A 23,270-nucleotide genomic window follows, 5' to 3' on the forward strand; every position below is an offset into this window, starting at 1 on the left:
TGCCGTCGTCCTTGTACATTACTCGAGTACTCCTTTGTTTCGCTTGTCTGCATAATTAATCTCACACCGTCATCAGATCATGTACACACGAGGGGACGGAGAGAGATAGACGGTGCATGCAATTCATTAGCGTCGTCGTGTCGATGAGTAGATCGGCCGCGTGTGCGATCGAATAGCAACTAGCACCAGTTGTTGCTGGATCATTTTCTTGCCGGAAAGGGTTTTAAATCTCGATCAACGCCAAAGGCGACCGGCGGCGAGATCTTCCGGCGCGCGCTTGCAGAAAGAAAGGCACCTTCCAAGTCTGCAGTTCCACCGGCCCCAACCGTAACCCATCAAACTGCCAAAGACGTCTTTTTCTCGTACAAAAACCATCGAAAAGCCTCCAAAAAGACGGAGACAAGATGAGAAAGCTCATATCCTAGAGAGACAAAGGCCTCTCTTTAGCTAGCTTTGGATTTCTAGCTATAGCTAGGGCGCTACGCTAACCACTCCACATGATCGAAACGAGGCAGGGAGAAAGGGGGCGGAAGAATAAAAATGGATTTGATTAGTCGGGAGGAGACCAACAACCGTACCTCCCCCCCGAGCTGACCGTCCTAGGCTAGGCATTAAAGAAAGATTACGCGGCATTTGATGTGATCCACCGTCGTATATGGTCTTAATCTGCTGCGATCTTCTTCGTTTCTGATGAGCGAGAGGTTAGCGCGCGATGAGATCTTTCTTTTCTTTTATGCGATGATCATATAAGTTAGCATATAGCCTGGCCCATACGACGACGACGGGTTAGATAGATAGAGAGGGAGAGATTGGGAGTGTGACAAGTTGTTGCATGTGTCCCCTCCTTGCCTACACTTGATTGCACCCGTAGAAGGGCTAGTACTTTCTCTTTGCTTCTGTCCCTGGGTTTTGTATTAATTTTCGTCCAAGTGGGGACTGGATTTGATTTTTGCACTTGATGGCCAAGGGATTTTGGTTTGGATATGGCGTGAGCGACCTATGTGCTCCTGTGTATGTGATTAATTAGTGGCGTGCTAGCAATTAAGAAGTAGGCACCACACTCACACTTCAATCTGCTTGGCAGTTATTTTTTGGGCAGTTCAGCTCCGTTTACATGTACTCCAGTTGAAGTTCTGAACATGTCGGCGAGCTATAATCTGAGTAGGATCTGACGCAATCAGGTACGCAGTGATAATACGTACGCATGAGATGATCTGATAACTGGGGAATTATTTGGATGCAATCATGTATCGTCACACAAATAATTAACTGGACATGACAAGTGGGTATAAGAAGATCTGTCATCGAGGATCAAACTTTTGAAAAAGAATAATAGGCGTAGATATGATTAGCGTTAGCATCGGTTGCTGTGATGACAGTGTTTACCATCTAATCATAGGCCTAGCTAGGTGAACATTTAAAGGGTCTCACCGAAAGCAAGATGCAAAGTGCAGAGTATCTGGTTTAACCGCCGATGCCTGAATGAATCTTATCCCCCTCCCTCCTTTCTCTGCCAAGGAATTGAGATGATTGATGCTAATCATCCGCTTATCACCCCTCGTGGCTCAGCTCAGGTGCAGCGTAGATTAGGAGGAACTAGCTTGGAGGAGTAGCAACATGTGAACCTCTTCCCCCGGCCCTCGGCTGGAATCATGTTCGTCCAATGGCAGGGAATAACTCTGTTTCGCTGCAAATGCAATGATGCCCCCGGCCTCTCCTTTCTCTCTCTCTCCCAGTTGCTGCTCTCTCGCTGGGTTATGATGATGATGATCTCTTGCACCAGGGGCCCTGCCTGGCCTGATCCTGGAGGACGCGTATAATTTCGAGCCAAACGTACCCAAAAGTTAAGGGGCTTTTCAGTCCCCAGACGCGAAAAGCCGGGTCTCACCACGGCACGGCCGCAAGGCGCGACTAGAGGCGCCGCAGCGGCAAAGCACTGCTGCTCTCTCTCGTCTTGGGCTCTTTTCACGGCTTTGGCCATCCGATCGTTCTCATGGTTTTCCGCGCCGAATAAATGCCGTCATTACTCGCTCGTCTCGTCTCGCCGTGGTGGCAGGAGTTCAGGTTCAGAGGGCCAGCCGGTTGGGTTTCGCTGTTTACGTGGTGCCGATGATGAACTCGTCTGACATCGTGCAGGTTCATTCCAATTGTAGCCTTTACTCCCCTCGCCAACGGGAAATCGGCCTTCATTCACTGCCCGACAAAATTCGGCCGCGTGTTTACTGCTTGCGTTGCGTGGCTGCCTACTGGTACATATGGATCGTCGCGCACGGCGCCGAAAATCTACGCACGCTCGAGGACAACAACGGACGGGCTAGCAAATTCTAAGCCGTCCGCGTCCGGCCCACGGCTCGTATTCATGCTGCTGCTGCTGCACGGCCGCGCTAATCGCGGTCAACAGTGGCTGGCTGGCTAGCTGCCTGTGCGTCGCCCACCTGCGCAGCTCCGTGCGATCGAGCGTTGCGTACGACCCAGCCAGCCAAGGGGACAAACAGAAACAGCCAACAGGGAGCTGGGGAGACGCTGCATGCCGCGGTGCCGCTGTTCCTTTGCTGGCATCGACACCCCCCGCTGCCGCTTGCCGGCGCGGCGACTTTGGTTGGAGCAACGCGCAACCTGACGGCAATTACGCGCGGCATCGACAAGATGCGCTGCACACAGACACAAGTAGCTGCTGCCTTCCTTGATGTGTTGTGTGCATGACGACTAGACGAAGCACATCTCAAGCAGCATCATGACGCGGCTTACCTGCAGACAAAAATAAAAGCAGGCCGGTGACGCCACGGTTATATCACAACGGTACGCGGTCTACGAGGCAGAGACCGGACGGAGGCGAATCGAGGATATCTATCTACGGCAGATTGGCAGGGCATTTCGTTCGTTGCTACGCTGGCCGCTGACGCTGACTCGACATTGCAACATGTGCTCCCGTGCGTATACGCGCAATGCCGGATCGGAGGGACGGGTGATGGATGGATGTGTGGCCGGCGCGTCAGTCAGTCACACGGCCGCTGGTGAGGTGAACCGTGAACGGCGGGTTAGCGTCGCTCGCATGGACTGGGCAGAGAGCGGTCAAGGACCGCTCGATCGAGACGACCGCACGACCTGTCTACCTCTGCTAGCAGTACTGATATGAATACAGGGATTTTACTCCTAGTGCCTGTCAGACAGCTCTGGGGCGTAGTAGTAGCCATCATGCGCAGATTGACCCTTCCATGTGCTTCGCTTAGCTACCCGCGTCAGTTTCTATGCAATGTTTGCTGTCTCGTCTCATGGACACGCTCATATGTACGCACACTGCTGGTACCGGAAGAAGAAGAAAAAAAGTCGATCTTTCATCAATAAATAAATTTACGGTATCAAGCTATGGAAGACAAATTAACTAGCGTACTCACGAGTCTCTCTGCTCTTTAAGCTCCTCGTGTTAACGAGTTTCACGATCTGATCTACTCTATTTGTTAGCCTAAGAGCAAGCCCAATGTTGGTCAACATCCGGTGCTAAGAAGGTTCCAAGAAGAGTTAGATCCGGATCTAGCCATTGGAGCATGGAGGGGCTAAGAAATTTTTCTTAGACTCGGTTCTTCTACTTTATTCGGGTCTAACAAATGGTTGACTTCATGGGACCCACCCTAGCGCTTCCGTCTCCCCTAGAGCGGCCGCAGACATGCTCACCGGCGCTGCTTCTTATGGAGCCCACCGTCGTCGCTCCTGTGTCTGGCTGCCGCAAGAGCCATCGGGAGGAGACGAAGAAAGGGGCCACTGCACCCAGCCGGAGAAACGGCTGCGCCCAGCTTCTCCCTCCACGGCCAGCCCCAGACGCAAATTTAAGTTAAGGAGGCGGGGAAGATCTGACCAGAGGTGGGAACGAGGAGGGTTGCCGCCGGCGGCGGAGGAGGAATTTTGGAAATTGGTCAGAACTGTCGAGGAAGATAGGAGATGTGCTGTGCTGCATGGGCTGGAGAAAGAAGAAGACCAGAGGGGAAAGTGCCGTGGAGGATTAAAATACATAGCCAATGGGTCTCACAAGTAGTAGTAGCTAAGAAAAACACACGCTGCATCACATTTCGTTTATTTAGACTCGAGGCTAGCATATTTCTTAGCCTTGCCCACATTGGCCATGCTCTAACGATTTGAGTTCTAAACGAACCGAGCACCTAACGAGTCGAGCTGCCCGCTGAGTACGGAGAAAAATGTCCAGACCTGTGGCATGAGGTTCGGGGATTTTTCTGTACCTGTGTGACAAGGTCTTCTTCTTTTAGTAAAGTAGACAGGTATTTGATCTTTCTTAGTTTTGGTAATCATGTTTTTTTTCAAATTAGTATACATGGATTTGATATACTGCTCCGTCGAGATAGAAAGTGATATCGACCGCATTTTCATACGTTCAAAGCAAAGTTATGTGGCTTGGCAAGCATCAGATTACACAGGTATCTGGGTCAATTCTTAGTGTATTTCGCATTGTCTGTGTTGACTTGCACGACCGAAGAATTGTTGACCATGATTGCAGTAGGCGAGATCTATCAGTTTGCTTTCTTTGCAAAGCTTCATACTACTCTTCCTCCTTTCACTCCAGTTGTTTACAACCCCTCTCCTCTGAAAATGGTAATAAAGGCACCGGCCCGCTTTGACCGCAGGTAACCGTGCCCCCTAGAAGGAAAGAAAATTATCTATGGTAAAACTTGATTCCGATTCAATCAAAGGCGAAGAAAGCAAGCCGATCCGGCTCAAAACAAAAAAGGAAAGCACTTAAGCCGATCAATCTCAAAAAGAAAGGAATCAATTGTAAGATGTACATTTTACAAACGAATCGATATATTTAGGGTAGGATTCAACCGAACAACGGCGGCGCGCGCAACATCAATGGACATCCCCGTGGACGCCCTCGTCGAGATCCTGCTTCTGCTCCCCCCGAGCTCCCGTCGCCGGTGCCGCCTCGTCAGCCGGTTGTGGCGTGACGTCGTGGACACGCGCACGACGGAGATGCGGAGCCGCGCCAAGCCTCTCGTCGTCACCATGGGCTCGGCGTACGTACGTCGTCGACGATGTATCAACGGCAAGCCATAGGCTGCTGTGGACCGACGTCCCGGAGCAGCATTATGAAAAGGCCACGACCATGGTCGGCACGTGTAACGGCCTGATCTGCCTGTGCGACAACCAGATGCCCGGCGGCGACATCACGGTGGTCAATCCGGTCACCGAGGAGACGCTGGCTGTCCCGCGCGCCGCTGGGGCAATTGGTGAGGCTAGCCTGGAGCTTCCTCGGCGGCGGCGGTGTCCAGCGGTGGCACGAGGCATACAGCTTTGCGTACCACCCGACGACGGGGCGGTACAAGGTCGTCCACCTCCCATGCGACTACGGCGACGCCTGGACAAGGTTCGACACGCTGCAGGTGTTCACGCTGGGACAAGCGTCGTGGCTGACCGTCAACGTGGCGCCCGACGAGATGTGCACATGTCTCGAGGCTGGCATCGCGCGTGAGCGTTGACGGCACCACGTACTGGGCCACGAGGGGCGCCAAGACGAAGGTGATCATGGCGGTCGACCTCGACGGCAACCGAGTCACTCCCGTGAATTCTCCACCCAACGTCGACATGCTGTCTAGGCCTGCAGGCAGCTGGAACCTCGTGGAGGTGCGGGGACGGCTGGGCGTCGCCTTTTGCCACTCCTCGTCCATATCGGAGTGGAGCAAGACCCAGGTACATACATATGACTTTTAAAGCGAAATCAACTCGTCAAGTTTGTTTGGACGCGACTACGTAGCGGCGTCGCCACATTGCGCTCGGCAGCGGCGCCAGCCTGGCGGTCGAATTTCCCGATCCCTGCGCACGCCATCTCGTCCGAACTCCCGAGCGTCTGCCTGCCAATCTCCAGATTTTTTTTTTTGAGGCCGAGCGTCTACCTGCCGATCTCCAGATCCCATCGCAGACCATCCCGTCCCGAGCGCACGTGCGCATCTCTCGTGCCGAGCCCGGCATGCCATCAAGCAGCCCAACAACGTGGCCTGGTCCAGTGAAATTCGGACACGATTAAAATGCTCCATCCACTCGCCCAAGGAATTCCACTCCGACACATATTAATTTTAGCATTCTTCTTCTTCTTCTTCTTCTTCTTCTTCTTCTTCTTCTAAATTACACGTGCACAACGTATCTAGTATTTCTTCCTTCTCAAAATAAATGACTACAATTTCATATTTTTGGACGGGGAGAGTACGTAAAAATTCTTCGATCGATGTATCTAAGAAACAGCGTTACTTTCTTAAGAAATATATATCGCGAATCCACATCCGCTAGCCAGTTTATCCATCCTTATTTGTCACTATAACTAAACCTATTTGTCAAAAATATTTACACTTATTTGTCAGGATAACTAAGCCTACTTATCAAATTATTCACACTAAGTTGTCAGGATAACTAAACCTACTTGCCAGATTATCAACACCTACTTGTCAGTTTATCCATACTTGTTAGGATAACTAAGCCTACTTGCCAGATTATTCACACTTAGTTGCCAGGAAAACTAACCCTACCTGCCAGATTATCAACACCTACATGCCAGTTTATCCACACTTATTGGCCAGGCTAACTAAGCCTACTTACCAGATTATTCACACTTAGTTGCCAGGATAACTAAGCCTACTTGCCAGTTTATCCACACTTGTCAGAATAACTAAGCCTACTTGCCAGATTATTCGCACTTAGTTGCCAGGACAACTAACCCTACTTGTCAGATTATCAACACCTACTTGCCACTTTATCCACACTTGGAAAGAACTAAGTCTACTTGTCAGATTATTCTCACTTAGTTAGTAGGATAACTAACCCTATTTGCCAGATTATCCACACCTACTTGCCAGTTTATCCACACTAATTGGCCAGGTTAACTAAGCCTATTTCTCAGATTATTCACGGTCAGTTGCCAGGATAACTAAGGCTACTTACCTGATTGTCAATGCATCTTTGCCAATTTATCTACACTTGTTAGGATGACTAAGCATACTTGCCAGATTATTCGCACTTAGTTGCCAGGATAACTAATCCTACTTGCCAGTTTGTCTACACTTCCTTGGTAGGAACTAAGCCTACTTGCCCGTATGTTTGTGTATGTAAGATTATGCATGTCTATTTAACGACTTATTGTTTGTCCATGTCTACTTTTCGATTTAGAACAAACATGTCGATCAGCAATAGTTAAAGATTTTTAGCTAAAATTATGGTTGGTTACATGCATGCTAATGCTAATGAGACATAAAACAAGCATTTCAGTGTGTATGTAGAGATTGACAACATCGTGCAAACTAGTGGTTCCAATGAAAAGAAATGTTCAGTCTATAAACTACATATACTAAAGCGTATGCTAAATCACTGTATTGAATGCATCATGGCACTCCGGCAGTGCGTCAAACAAATGCTTGATTGCTCGAAATGAGGCTTGGCTCTTATGGACATTGTTGCAAACACTTGGTGTGCACAAATGTTCACAGAAGGCGGTCGTGAAGAGAGCGATGGATTTAGCACTCTGCGTTGTTGCTGCCTCCCATCTCCCTTGCCTGCTCGCCTGCTGTGAAGGCCTGCTGCTGCGCCTCTGGGCTCGCCGTGTCCATGTTCCAACCACTGCTCTCCGGCGGCGAAGGCAGCGGTGTTGGAGCTGCGTCTGCTCGCGCAGCTGGTCGCGCCGGCCGTGGCCATGTACGGGCAAGCGCACGATGTTGAGAAGCATGAGATGTTGAGGGTGTACCGGCAGCGGTCGACTGCGCTGCTCACGGCGACCGGCATGCCGCTGGCCACCATGTCCCATCCTGCTCCTGCCGTTGAATCACCGGAAACAAAAAGAGAGATAGATGGAGGGAGAGGCGTGGCTCGCTCCCCTGCAGGCTGCGGCAGCGTTTGGTGGTGGCTCAGTCCCTCGCCGGGCGGCGCTAATGGCTGGGAGAGGAGGATGGAGAGATTGGGGGAGGGGAAAGGGAATTGGGAGAATACAAGGATGAAGAGGAAGAGAGGGGATCGAGGGTGGATTCGATCGGACGGACCGCAGAGCGCCGCTGTCTAAGACAAGGTGGGGCACGTTCCCCACTTAGAATATCCGAACATCTTAATGTAATTTTGTTAAACTGAGCTGGACGTGCAGGTTTGGGTTCTAGAGGGCGTGACGACCGGGAAACACAGGTGGAGTTGCTGGTACAACGTGCTGATCAACTCGGATTTTAGTAAGATGAGGACCCGGCATCTCACACGGCCGCACTTTGTCCACGGCGAGGGCATCCTGACACAGGTTTTTTTTACGGGATTCGAATGGCTTACCAACTTACGGCGTGTCCAAACACAGAACCAGCAAGCATACAAACGATACGAGGTGCTGCATGCTGGAAATCAGCAAAAGGAACAAGGGAATGGTGGTCGGTGCCATTCCAATTAGGTTCTCATGGGATCTCCGGATATTCTCCTACGTCACGACCACGGAGCTGCTCAGCATTTACATGCCCCCGTTCTACAAGAGAGATATATTCCCCTTTTTTAAATACTTGTCGCTGTTTTAGTGCAAACTTGAGATAAAACAACGACAAGTATTTAGAAAGCATTTACAATATTCTCCATGCGCCTGGAGAGGAGCTCTCTAGGAGCAACCGATGCCGAAGATCACGCAGCGCGCTGCCACCAATGTTCATAGAAATAGTTCATGTAAAAGTTTAGCATGAATAATTTCGTGAATGTTCCGCAGTTTACGAAATTGTTCTTTTCTTATTATGACAATGCCAGGACAATATGGGCTTTGTGTCTACAGCAATAGAAATAAATATTTCCTTAAAGCATTGATAAATCATGTATGTATTTGAACTTCAAAGAAAATATAGAAGAAAGTATAAAGTTGTGAAAACCAAAGGAAAAAATAAAAAGGTCAAAGATAATTGAAAAAGAAACAAAAGCAAAAATGAAAGAAAAAAAATGAAGGGAAAAAAGTCCAAATGTGCGGCCCATTTTGGTAAGCCCTCTCGCAATGATCGCATGGTTCTACATCTTAATTAATGCAGCAGCAGCGACCCCATCTTAGTTGAATTAGTTTCATTTCGACCATATATGTACCAAAACTGAATAAAATGCAATGCATATTTATAAAAGAACACTTTCAAACAGGAGACATAGGTTAATGGTTGTGGTACCAAGACTCTCATTACTCTATTCATGACATAATATATCTACATTTCCGCCTCACAGAATTTGAAGAAAATTTAGATTATTATAGTTGGGGAAATTGATGGTTAGTATCACTCATAGTATCCCATGCAATCCGGGGAAACTCAATTAAATAAAAGGATAAAAAATAAGTCTTGTTACGTTTTGGAACGGGAAAAATAATACACGTGATAATATTAAGATATCTCCCTTGCCGCGGCTTGTAATCTAGTGTTACACAATAGATAAATATTTTGTTTGACTAGTTTACATGATGACAATAAATTTAAATTTGTGATGTTTATCAGCTACTCTCTCCGTTTCATAATTCTTGTCTCAAATTAGCTTAAAAATGGATATATCTATTCTAAAAAGTGTAAGCCACGTGGCACAGCCGGCGAAGTCCGCCTTTTTTTTGGGTCCGGCAAGCCAGACGACGTTAGCCAACACCAACAGTCTTTTGTGAACCTCATCTTAGAGCATCTCCAGTCGCGCCCCCCATTTGGCGTCCGGCTGCCACTTTTTTAGGCCGTATGGGGGGGCGCCGGCGGGTTTTTGTTTTTAAGGTCAAGCCGTTTCCCAGCCGTCGCCCCCAAACGCCTCCCCAAAGCAAATTTTACAAATATTGCAAATTGAAACAAGCACATTTATTTGATAAGTTTTGAATCACATTTCAAACAAATTTAATCAAATTCAAGAAAAAAAGAAAAAGAAAAACTAAACGTTTCCTCGGAGCCTCCACAAATGCTCGACCAGATCATCTTGAAGCTGCTGATGAGTACCGGCGTCTCGAATTTCTTGCCGCCGGCCGAGGAAAGCAGCAAAGGCGGCCGGCACCTGGTGATTGACATTGGCTAGAGGACCCATCCGTTCATACGGTTCAGTGTCAAACACCGGACATTCCCGCTCGCTCTCGATGATCATATTGTGCATGATCACACAGGCAGTCATGACCTCCCACATCTGATCTTTCGACCAAGTGAGAGCAGGGTACCAGACGATGGCAAATCGAGCCTGCAACACACCAAATGCCCGCTCGACATCCTTTCTGCATGCTTCCTGTTGCATCGCAAACCAAGATCTTGCTCCTCCTGCGGGTGCGTTTGAGATTGTCTTCACAAACGTCGACCATCTTGGATAGATGCCATCTGCCAGGTAGTATCCCTTATTGTACACATGGCCATTGATGTCATAGTTCACCGGAGCAGCAGTGCCTTCAACAAGCTTGGCAAACACATTCGAGCATTGCAGCACATTGATGTCATTGTGCGATCCTGCCATACCGAAGAAGGCATGCCAAATCCACAGATCCTGATCGGCCACCGCCTCAAGCACCACACCGCATGATTCTTTGTGGCTTTTATACATGCCCTGGTGTGCAAATGGACAGTTCTTCCATGACCAATGCATACAGTCGATGCTGCCAAGCATACTTGGGAATCCTCTTTCTGCATTCTGTGCCATGATCCGAGCTGTGTCTTTTGCGGTGGGTGTCCTCAAGTACTGCTCTCCAAACACCGCCACAATTGCCCTACAGAACCTGTACATGCAATCGATGGTCGTGGACTCGGCCATGCGGAGGTAGTCGTCCTGTGTATCGGCAGGAATTCCATAAGCAAGCAACCGGAGGGATACCGTGCATTTCTGAATTGATGTGAAACCGAGTGTGCCGATGGCGTCCCTCTTCAATTTGAAGTAATCGTCGCAGTCCCGGAGGTACTCGGCGATCTTCAAAAAAAGCTTCCGAGACATTCTGAATCGGCGCCGAAAGATCACATCGTTGTGCAATGGATCATCGGCGAAGTAGTCGGTGTACAGCATGCAGTAGCCTTCCATCCTTTGCCTCGCCTTGCTCTTGCGGCGGGCCCTTCCTCGATCCTCCCCTTCCCGGCGGCTCTGCATCTTTGGCGATGAGGGCGAGAAGCGACGAGACGATGAGTTGATGCTCCTGTTCGCCGCCGGAGGCAGCATCATCGGCAGCGGCGACTTCCTCGTCAAAAAGCGCGGCGAGCATCTCTTCGTCGTCCGAATCCATGGCCTTGGCAAATTGCCGAACACCTTGACGGCAAGAAGCGAGGAGGTGGCCGCTGGGTGGGCACTGAGGCAGTGCTGGAACTGGCCGGCGGTGGACGGCGGAACTGGAACTGCGGCGGCAAGGTAAGATCTATGCAGCAGAAGGTTCGGGGGTGGAAGTCGCCGGTGAGAGGAGTGGTTCCGGCGGCGATTCTGGGGTGGAAGTCGGTGATTCGGGGCAAATCGGGGCAAACAGGGTGCGTTTTTGGGGTTGTTCCGCTGACAGTGCTGGCCCGCGTGGTTTTGCGCCCCCGCTCGCCTCCCCGGCTCGGGCGCCCCCGCTCGCCTCCCCGTGGGTTGGGTTCGGCCTGGGGACGCCGGATAAACTTCTGGACCACGTCGGATGAAAAAACAAATTGAAAATGTCGGCTGGATCGGATTTTAGGTTCCGACACCCCCAAAACCCATTTAAGGGCCTTTGGGGGGCGCGGATGCTCTTAGCCTTCAATAGAAGACGAGCGGTCAGGCTCATGACGCCGCTTAAGCACGAGAAAGGTCTTTCCAAACACACAGGGGACGTGGAAGAGACAACACTCCGGGGACTATTGCAAGAGCCGCAGGCTGGCGAGGAGGAGCCACGAGGCCGCCGACGGAACCACGCGCGCGGGAGCAGAGGGGGCGTGATGGCGGCAGAGGCCGCGGGGAGGACCCTGTTGCTAGTGAACCTGGCGGCCATCATGGAGCGCGCGGACGAGGCGCTGCTGCCGGCGGTGTACCGGGAAGTGGGCGCCGCGCTTCACGCCACGCCCATGGGGCTCGGCGCGCTCACGCTGTACCGCTCCTTCGTGCAGGCCGCGTGCTACCCGCTCGCGGCCTACGCCGCCGTGCGCTACAACCGCGCCCACGTCATCGCAGTGGGGGCTTTCCTCTGGGCCGCCGCCACCTTCCTCGTCGCCGTGTCCGGCACCTTCACCCAGGTCCGTCCCGCCGAAACAAAAATTAGTCGATTCCTTTCGGTTTCGTTTGTGATTCCAGAACGGTTTTACTGAATCATCGATCCAATTTTGGGGATTGCAGCATCGGTCCCCACGGGAATATGCTCTAGCTTATCCATTTCTGTGCACGCGCTTTACAGCAGAACGCGTTGAATTTGACATTGTAGCTGTTAACCAAAGTTCATTTCGATGTAACCGAAGGAAATTTTGGGCTAAAATTTTGCTCATAGCATATACGCATGTAAAAAAGATTATCCGAAAGGTAATCACGCTTTGTTAGTAACAATTGGCACTAATGTGGCACGACCAGATATAGAGTATGCTTATCTGTGATCCTTTGGCAGTAACGGTTGAATTAGGAAGTTTTTTTTTCAGAAGGGGGAAAAACCCGGCTTGAATTAGGACGTTTAGAATTTTAATTTCGTAAATTCGTTAACCCAATCGAGTAATTTTTTTTTGAATGCCACGTGAAATACTAGTAAATGTCACTTAATGTCTGAAGTAAAAAATAAGCATCTGGATTAAATTTGCTATATACTCCTATTATACTGCTACTCAACTGCCATGGCGTTTATTGGGCTGATAAATTTTTATGCTTTCTCGTAATGGGCAATTGATTACATGTCGATACCAATTGCACCCGTCCTCAACAAGAACACAATCCCAGAGACAGAAGAGACACAATGCCTCAGCCGCCGCCGTCCGCCGTCCCATCGAAACCCCTGATGGAATCCTTCGGCGGCGGCAATGTGGGGGGTAGGGGTGGGGGCACTGAGAAGCGCCGGCACCCAAGGACGGCGTGAGGGATGGTTCATTGCTCGGATCTCCAGTTTACCTACTAGTTACTGTATGCTTCCTCAGTTTACTTAAAAAAATTCTAATTGATACTCGAGAACAAGTTTGCATCAAACATGCTTCTTTGAGCAGGTAGCGGCAGCCAGGGGACTGAATGGTGTTGGGCTAGCACTCGTCACTCCAGCTATCCAGTCTCTAGTCGCAGACTACACTGATGATAACAACCGGGGATCTGCGTTTGGATGGCTTCAACTCACCGGCAACATAGGTTCAGTGATTGGAGGCCTGTTCTCCATCATGTTAGCACCAAACACAGTCATGGGTATCGCCGGTTGGCGCATCGCGTTTCACGCTGTTGCTCTCATCAGCATGGTAGTCGGCATGTTGGTTCGTCTATTTGCAGTGGACCCTCATTTTTGCAACGCCGATGATGGCGAACAGAATTTGCGCAAGTCTGCATGGGCAGAAATGAAGGATTTGGTCACAGAAGCCAAGGCTGTTATGAAGATACCATCATTTCAGATCATCGTGGCTCAGGGCATCACAGGGTCATTCCCATGGTCTGCCCTGTCGTTTGCCCCAATGTGGTTGGAGCTGATGGGCTTTACCCACACAAAAACTGGACTTCTCACAACAATATTTGCACTGGCAAGTTCGCTTGGAGGACTCTTTGGTGGAAAGATGGGGGACTATCTCTCTGTCCGCTTCCCAGATTCTGGTCGGATAGTGCTGTCTCAAATAAGCTCGGCTTCTGCAGTTCCGCTTGCAGCTCTGTTGCTTCTTGGACTACCTGATGACTCCTCCACTGGTTTCTTGCATGGACTTGTCATGTTTATCATGGGGTTAAGCATCTCCTGGAACGGTCCTGCTACCAACAAGTAAGTTACCTTTCATTAGTTGTTTGATTTTGGTTTATTATGTCTATGGCATAATGAATTTCTCTTTTACTATTTCCTACGCAATTGACAAATAATAACTACTTCATCCACAAAAGAGATGAGAAAATCTTGATTGGACAGTTGTAGATGTCGACTGAGAAATAACTACTGAGAAATAAATATCTATAGATCGACTGAGCTATAAGCACTTCCAACTTCAATAGTGGAACCAATAAGTCTGAGCCATACATGATACACATTGCATCCATTTTACAATTTCATTTTTTTTCTTGAACACACGTCGTTATATCCATTTCATGATTTCAGCAGTTGTTTCTGTGATCAGAATGAACACGACTCTCCTATCTAGGAAATGCTGATTTCCTTGTATTCTACGAAGTTTCTGCATCAGGCCATAACACAACTCTCCATGTGCAGCCCCATATTTGCAGAGATCGTTCCTGAGAGATCAAGAGCAAGTATCTACGCGCTGGACCGTTCCTTTGAGTCAGTTCTAGCCTCATTTGCTCCACCGGTCGTTGGCTTCTTAGCCGAGCATGCCTACGGCTACAAGCCGGTCTCCTATGGGGCTGGAGTTAACAGTGTTGGAAGGGACAGGTCCAATGCCACTGCCCTAGCCAAAGCTCTCTACACTGCGATTTCTATCCCGATGTTGTTGTGCTGCTTCATCTACTACCTGCTGTACCGGACATACCCGTGTGACAGGGAGAGAGCAAGAATGGATACTCTGATAGCGTCAGAGCTGCAGCAGATCGAGCTGGAAAGGTGTCATGGAGTAGCTGACTACTGTGCTGGAGGGAAGGATGGCACTGTTACTGATATCGAGTATTCCGAGGAAGAGCTTGATGCTGATGACGATGAGAAAGCGTCAATGCTGCATCACCAAGTTGAACAGAGTGGTAGTATCACATGACAAGAATTTTCACCAGTTCATGATGATGATTTCAGATTTGCCAAACTAGCTTTAGGAGTTCTGTACAAAAAATATCGAGTATATGGGTGATAACTCTCACGGAAGATTGCATATCTACGAGCGATAAGTTTACGGTACTGTTGCTTTGTTTGTTGGTCGTATGGAAACATTTGTTCATGTATTTCCTCCGCTCCATAATTTTTGTCTCAAATTTATCCGAAATAGTTGAACTAGTGAGTATGGAAAGAACTCAATAAGGACGTAGGCTTCAATCATATAACAAGCCCGTCTAGCTCAGTTGGTAGAGCGCAAGGCTCTTAACCTTGTGGTCGTGGGTTCGAGCCCCACGGTGGGCGTGCAAACTGACATATTTTTATTAATATTTCTTTTTGACTAAAATATATTCGGGAAATCTATTTTCCAACCGGCTAGAAAACTACCTTACGCGCGGACGCTCTTTCCGTGACGTCCGATCCGCAGCGGATGAACATCCCCTTTCCTGTTTCTTTTTTTCCTTCATCTCATTCTCTCTGAAATCTTGCTCGCGAGTTTCTTCCTCTTTCCCGCATCTTCTCTCCCCTTAACCTCCCCAGGCGCCATGGCGAGGAGAGGCGCAGCCGCGTGGGGATCGCCGCGCGCTGGTCCTAAACGTCCTCTTCTTCACCTTCTCCGACGCATGTGGCTGCCGTTGTGATGGCTCCTGCCCTAGGCCCGGCTATTTTCCAATCGGCTAGAGAACTGCCTTACGCGCGGACGCGCTCTCCGTGACGTCTGATCCGCAGCGGATGAACATCCCCTTTCCTGTTTCTTTTTTCCTTCATCTCATTCTCTCTGAAATCTTGCTCGCGAGTTTCTTCCTCTTCCCCGTCTCTACAGCCACCTTTCCCGCATCTCCTCTCCCCTTAACCTCCCCAGGCGCCATGGCGAGGAGAGGCGCAGCCACGCGGGGATCGCTGCGCGTTGGTCCTGAATGTCCTCTTCTTCACCTTCTCCGACGCATGTGGCTGACGTTGTGATGGCTCCTGCCCTAGGCCCGGCGGTGGAGGAGGTTGCGGCAGCAGGCCAAGTAGAGGTTGCGGCGGCAGCGGAGCGGCGGATTGGGCAGTGGAGGATCCGGCGACGCCGGCCGGGCAGGAGGAGGAGGCCGAGGGGGTCAGTGCTCGATCGACGCGCTGAAGCTGGGGGTGTGCGCGCATGGTGAACGGGCTGATAAACCTAGAGCTGGGGCCGCCGCCGAAGAAGACCTGTTGCGCGCTCATACAGGGTCTACTGGACCTGAAGGCCGTCATGTGCCTCTGCACAGCGCTGCGCGCATACATCCTGGGCATCAATCTCAAGTTCTACACGTGCCCGTCGACCTCTCTCTCCTAGTCAACTACTGCGGCAAGAGTGTCTCGGGAGGTTTCTAGTGCCCATGGTCATCGATCATCCATTCTTTCCTTAATGATCGATCGGTGACTCGCCATACAACGTCGCACGCCATGGCGTCCGGCGCAACGTCGATGGAGACGTGCCGCAGCCGGATGCACCAACAGGAGTTCCCTGGGTAGGCATGTAGCTCCGTGTCAAGCAACGACTCTTCATCCACACACTCTAAGGACCGGCACGACATCGGCAACTGCTACATCGCGTGTGGGATGGGGGTAGCCAGCTTCTTGGCGACTCATGCAGTTACCGCATTAAAGCATATACAGTTACCCAGCTGTCCAGATTAGAGTAACCACCATTTCGCTAATGTAGTTACCCAACACTTAAAGGTATAGTTACCATCATATTAGTTATGGAGTTACCAGGTGTTTGTGTCAAAGTTACCACCCGCCATCATAAAAATGATATACTTGCCAAACATTATAGTTACCAGCAGGGTACGTATGTAGTTATCCAGTGTCCATGATAGAGCTACCATCATTTCGCAAATGTAGTTACCCAACATTTAAGGGTACAATAGTCATATTACTTATGAAGTTACCCGTTGATTGGTTCAAAGTTACCACCTATCATCACAAAAATGATATAGTTGCCAAACATTATAGTTACCAGCGTGGTACCTATACAGTTACCACAAAATTGTCCATGTTACAGTTATCACTATTGCACCGATGTAGTTACCAAGTGAGAGATCTAGTGTTCTGAATCCAATAACTACACTTGAAAAAGCTTGGTAACTGCTAAATTTGCTTGTTGGTAACTTCTGGTTTTGAAGAAATTGAGCCAAACATATTGTATCTACTTGTGAATAATCTGGTTATTAGTTGGTAATTTATGATCTCAAATGAAGTCGCCGAATCATCCAGTTTTCAGTCGATGAATAAGTGTGAATGGTTAGTTAACTCGATCACTTATGGGTCGATAATATCTGAACTTGAAGAAAGTGGTCTGCAACCATATCAAAATGAATTCTCCATTCATTTAGGTTACAGTACCATCATGAAACTCATGTAGTTATCCAACCGTTTAAGTTACAATTACCATCAAGACACTCATTTAGTTATCAATCCGTTTAAGTTACAGTTACCATCACGACACTAACGTAGTTATCCTGTCGTTTAGGTTACAGTTATCATCGTGACTCTCATGTAGTTAACCAGTCGTTTAGGTTTGAGTTACCATAATGACACTCATGTAGTTATCTAGTCGTTTAGGTTACAGTTATCATCATGATACACATTTAGGTTAGAGTTACCATCTTGACACTCATGTAGTTATCTAGTCGTTTAGGTTACAATTATCATCATGATATACATTAGTTATCCAGTCGTTTAGGTTACATAGTACCATCATGACACTCATGTGCTTATCTAGCCGTTTAGCTTATAGTTATCATCTTGTCAGTGATATAGCTATCCAGCTATCTAGGTTTCAGTTACCACCATATCATATCACTAAAATAGTTATCTAGGTTCTTGGGTGAAAGTTACCGCTTGCATCATGCACTGATATAGTTAACTAGGTTTTTTGTTACAATTACTAATGGATTGTTACTAATGTGGTATTCATGTAGTTACTCACTATGGCACTCTATAGTTAATAGGATGTTCATGTTAGTGTTCACGACCATGGCACTGCTGTAATTATCAAGATATTCAAGTTACCTTGGAGTTCGAGTGATCGATGATCTACTATAGTTTTTGAAGCGGGTAACTACTTGTGCCAATGTTTGATAACTCCCATGTTAGTGCTTGGTAACTTTTGAGCTCGAAAAAAAGTTGTCAAAGCATACCTGGGATCTAGTTTTGAAGCCCTCGTTGGCACTAACTCAACGGTGAAAATGAATCGTGAATCCGTGGTGCCATTTGAGAGCTAAAACATTTTGAATTTTTGGATTATGGAAAGAATCTTGGGTGACACGAGCATGCATCATCATTTTTGTTGTTTTCTTCCATGCATGCAAAGGAGACATGCCAAAAGTTTCCGCTGTGCGTGTAGATTGCGGTAGCTAGGATAGATACTGCATGCTCGGGCTCGTGTTGAAGATCGGAAAGGATACGGTGCCTAGGTTTGCAGGCTCGCTGGAAAAACGGAACGGGCTCGCCTCATGCGCTTCCGCGCACTCGGCTCGCGGGATCAATCTGGGCGGGAAGCGTACCGCTGCTACGCTAACGGACATACGGCTGCCACATAGTTTGGTTCAAATATATTGGAGGTCCTGATTTTTTTTTATCAATGTGCCAACATATTTCAAGATCTTTCCCATCTCAAAGTCTCCTGATTTTTTTTATTATTGTGCCAACATATTTCCAAATCTTTCACATCTCAAAGTCAAATCTATGTTTACTGTTTGCGTGCAAACCTGACATCTTTTTATTAATATTTCTTTTTGACTAAAATATATTGGAGGTCCTGATTTTTTTTATAAATGTGCCAACATATTTCCAGATCTTTCCCGTCTCAAAGTCTCCTGATTTTTTTATTAATATGCCAACATATTTCCAAATCTTTCACGTCTAAAAGTCAAATCTATGTTTACTGTTTCAAAAGAGGTTCTAACCTCGTTCGAGTTCATCTAACTAGCTAGCGTAGCATGTTTACCTTTGCCATGTTGTCGGGGGTCACACTTGGCGGGAGTTCTCCCGTTGCGGTTGTTATATTTAGCCAGAAAAAAACTTATAAAGGGTTTCTCGTTTCTCATACTCCGTATAAGAGATAAGCGTCGTTGTTGTACATGAAAAGGAACAATAATGACTTCTGTTGTGTTGTAAAGAATTATGTTGTCAATCTAATTATTGTACCTGTGTGATCGTGCGTGATTAACTCATTCGACTCCAATTCTATGTACAGAGGTTGTACAACAAGAACCGCTGTCCAAATAATAGATCAGTTAGATATCATTCAAAGAAAAAACTCCTATCTTCTCTCTAAGTAACATTCACTCCATCTTTATGATCCAGGGAGCAGACAAATGAGAATCACCCCCAACTTTACCACGCTCTCCACGTACTCCCTCCGATTTATATTACTTGTCTCAAATTTGCACAAATATGGATGTATCTATGTTTAAAAGGCGTCTAGATACATGTAATGTTTTCACAAGTAATATGGATCGGAGAGAGTACATAAGAGCATCGCTACCAAATTTCTTAACTATCGGTCCATAGAACGCGTATAAGGTATACCTCAAAACATTTTTACAGTATCAATTTGACCCAGGCGGAACAGATTTCGTAAACTTTGTTCATAAACATTTTTACGGGTTGGGTTTATGGGATCTGTTCTGTCGGATGCCTTGCGAAATCGTAACTTTAGCCATCTTCTATATCTAAGTGGGAGAACCAACTACATGATTTCACATCATCACATCATTAATTTATTCATACCTATTTAGTGGAAACCCACAAATTAACTTTAGCCATCTTCTATATCTAAGTGGGAGAACCAACTACATGATTTCACATCATCACATCATTAATTTATTCATACCTATTTAGTGGAAACCCACAAATTTTGCACATGCATACATGCTACTTTCCATCCAGCTATCCCCACTAAGTGAAGAGTTTATCATACAATTTCATCATATGTTTTCAATTTTTGATACTCTTGTGTTGTTACTCCATTTCACTCACGTATGTTAACTCAAAATTTCCGCAACAACGTGCCGAGCATCATCTAGTAACCCCAACACGTACGAGCCCTTTGCGAGATTGAAGTGTTGTTCTATCTCGATCACCTCGTGTTGCACCAACACTAATCCTGAGATTGCAATATATAAGAAGCGTGAGGTTTTTGGTAAATAAAGCTATATAATCAGGACATGAAAGTGTGAGCGACGATGGTTCCAAGAAAACACTGCTTAGTAGTACATACAGAAGTGACACGGGCATATATAGAGATGATTTATTTAATCTCATGCAAACAATCAAAATTCATTTGTTTCTAAGCTAAGCTAGCCAACATTAGGGGTCCTACCGATGCCGTTGGTGTCGATGAAGATTTTTTTTTGACAAATAGAGGGCTCCCCTTCCGGTTTCATTAAAGGAAACCAAGTGTCGTCTTTTACATAAATCGTCTGAAATTAAACACTCTCAAGAGCTGGCTCAGCCAACTACAGAATTGAAACCTCCTCCAAACGACAATCCGCCTACAACGATTGTCCAGACTATCCATATTAGAGATTGCTCACTGTAAACAAATACTCTAGCCTTGTGATGGAGTTCAGCAATACCACTCCAGGTCCTGTTGTTCTACAATGAACACTCTTTGCTTACATTGCTAGCTTTACAAAAATTTTATACACTATATATGTGAGATATTACCCACAGAGAGAGAAAAAACAAACCGTAACAAGCTTCAACTTGGCTTAAAGATTAATACTTTGGATTCTTAGGAAAATGTGATTTTTGAAAAAAAAAATCATTACATGAAACCTATTTAAAAAAATTGAGTAGTTTGTTTGATAATAAAATACATATGTAAGTACTTAGAACTACCAAAAAAATGGTTCTTCCAAGCAAAATAAAATAAAATGAATTGCAATCAGAATACCTATTTTTAGAAATACTACATTTTTTCAATGTTTTATTTATTGCAAGCAAGACAACCTTTGGCAATCAAATTCTTTGATCAAATCAGAGTGAGCGATCACGAAAAGACAATTGTGTTATTTTTGGATTATCATGGCACTTTGACACTAATAGAGAATGATCTCGAGAAGACCATCATGTATGAGGAGGTAATTATAATTATCTTGACCAAGCTTCTAAACCGGGAAGATATTTATGTCTAATTGTACTTCAAATTTGCGTTATTAAGAGCAACTAATGAACAATATTTTAATCCATGTAGATCCGCCCCATGATGATAAGGTATTACCGTAGATACTAATGGGTATATACTAGCTTTTTAATCTAGGATTCATTCTATACATGTCTAATCATAAAATCAGTGTGCTTTGACTTTGATATCTATGTTCAGGTGAAAGAGTTCGTAAGGCTCGATTGGCTACGCTAAGCGGTGTGCTAGGGAATAGATATCCAATTAGTAACTTGCTATTTGCTCTTGCAATTCCTTGTTTTCTTTGCGTCTTAATGCTCTCCATTTTGTTTAAATATTTTACCTGCAGAGTGCTGAAACAGAAACCTTCCAACCTACTAGCAAATATGAGCCTAGAATAACTCAGTATAAACTAGAGCTAATTACTACGATTAGCACTTTATTACAGTATAGAACTTCTAATACACACTATTTGCACAATAGGCCACAACGTCTAGAAGATATGGTCAGAGAAATTAAGGGTGCTATGGTCGAAAACAATAAGTTTCTCATTCTGGTTCATAAGAAGTTAAAATTGTTGCCTTGCTCCTTGTTTTATTGATAAATAAAATTTATCTCACTGTTGGTTTTTGTTTGCAGGAACATAAGTACGTGAAGGACATTGTGAAGACAAATTTGGTAGATTTTCAGATCTCGATGTGAGCCACGGTAAAATGTCAAGAAGACTCGATCAATTGGAAATCAATCGGTTAGCAAGGTTTAAATGTTATGATGGTATTCATCATTATATGCGTGTACTTGTGTAGGTTTTGGAGGTTCGTCCAAAGACGGATGTCAACAAAAGACATGCAGTCAATTATCATACACTCGAGTGACTCATCAACAAAAATGACTGGGACAACTCTCAGGTTCTAGCAATATTATATAGGTGATGATACAACTGACGAGGAGGTTTTATAGGTTAGAATATCATCTAAGTATTGAAATTAATCTCACATTTTCTAAATGTTCTTGTAAGTATTTTTCCACTATATATGTTGCGAGTTGCGACCAGGTGCTTTCTAGACGAGATGGTGGATTTGGCATCCTTTGTTTTGTGTTGAAGAAGCGCATGAGGACCCAAGCCTTTTACTCGCTAGAAGATCCACCTCATGTAATGTAGTATTCAATCAGTCGGCCTTACGTGTATATATGCATGCATGCATTTCTTAATTGGTTAGTTGTGCATATATCCAATAAAATGATCACTCGGAACTAATATTTTACTTGTTATATATTTAGGTGAAATAATTTCTTCAGAAGCTTGTGATTTAGAATAATGGAGGGTCTCAAGTATCGTTTCTTATGAGGGACAATAGGTAAGTTCTTTATCTGATTTCATTTCGTTAACCTCTTTTGCTTAGAATGGAAAGTGATGCATTTCTGGGACTACTCATAGAACTGTCAGTTCTTATTTTTGGTCAGGTTTTCTCCTATTAAATTTGTTTTTATAGTCTGTGCATGAAGGTAATAGGAGATTGTCGAGTCACTAGATTTCTCTTTCGAGTGAAATTTTACAGGATTGGAATTAGCTTGTTGCTGAACGTGAGGGATTTGCTCTGAATGTTGACTCTGACATGGTAGTTTCGTCTCTTTCACAAAGTGGGGTATTTTTGGTGAAATCTCATTACCAACATTTGAAGAGGAATGGATGGATCTATCGATCCACATAATTTTCTGTCAGAAGACAAGCTCCCTTTAAAGATCAAAATCTTTATGTGGCTGATGTTACATAGAAGTGTTTTAACAAAAGGTAATCTGAACATAGATGTTGGAAAGGTAATATATGTTCTTAGTTTTTGGCTAGATTTTTATGGAATGTGGTTTGCTGTGCTTTTGATTTTCTATTGGTACCTAATATTGTGCCACAACTAATTGGAAATGGCATTATGCATAGGTGTAGCTGTTTTTCTTTTTGGTTGTATGGAAAGCTCACAATAATGCTTGTTTCCGAAATGTGGCAGTACATGAGCCATCGTCCGTACTGTTTTCGGCTTGCCATTGGATTGATGAGTGGGCAAAAATTTCCAGGGAAAGGAGGAAAACCAAATCAAACTACGGTAGGGGACAAGCTGGTAGAGCAAGTAGCAATTGATATTTGTAGGCCGCTGGAGGATAGAGAACAGGACAGGATGAGTGTGCCTTACGTTTTTGGCTTTGTTTTGGATGAGGAAATGAGAAGATACTGGGTGTGGTCGAGTATCCGGTGTCTCCGATTTTGTGAATTTTGGATTCACG

At 46.2% G+C, this 23,270-nt stretch overlaps 2 protein-coding genes and 1 non-coding gene across 3 annotated transcripts; 2 read left to right on the forward strand and 1 right to left on the reverse strand.

Moving 5' to 3' along the window:
• Nucleotides 1-9,885: 9,885 nt before the first annotated feature.
• On the reverse strand, nt 9,886-11,070 carry LOC100829939. Its single transcript, XM_003576421.1, has one exon. The coding sequence runs from the start codon at nt 11,068-11,070 to the stop codon at nt 9,886-9,888; it is 1,185 nt and encodes a 394-aa protein (XP_003576469.1).
• Nucleotides 11,071-11,695: 625 nt separating this feature from the next.
• Nucleotides 11,696-14,964, forward strand: LOC100840670. Its single transcript, XM_014903279.2, has 3 exons — nt 11,696-12,158; nt 13,104-13,849; nt 14,288-14,964. Exons 1-3 carry the CDS (start codon nt 11,712-11,714, stop codon nt 14,781-14,783), a joined length of 1,689 nt encoding a protein of 562 aa, XP_014758765.1. The 5' UTR covers nt 11,696-11,711; the 3' UTR covers nt 14,784-14,964.
• A 102-nt stretch (nt 14,965-15,066) lies between these two features.
• Nucleotides 15,067-15,139, forward strand: TRNAK-CUU. Its single transcript has one exon. It is a non-coding gene; the product is annotated as a tRNA-Lys (tRNA).
• The last annotated feature ends 8,131 nt before the right edge of the window (nt 15,140-23,270 follow it).

The sequence above is a fragment of the Brachypodium distachyon genome, chromosome 4 (assembly GCF_000005505.3).
Source record: "Brachypodium distachyon strain Bd21 chromosome 4, Brachypodium_distachyon_v3.0, whole genome shotgun sequence".
Lineage (NCBI taxonomy): Eukaryota > Viridiplantae > Streptophyta > Magnoliopsida > Poales > Poaceae > Brachypodium > Brachypodium distachyon.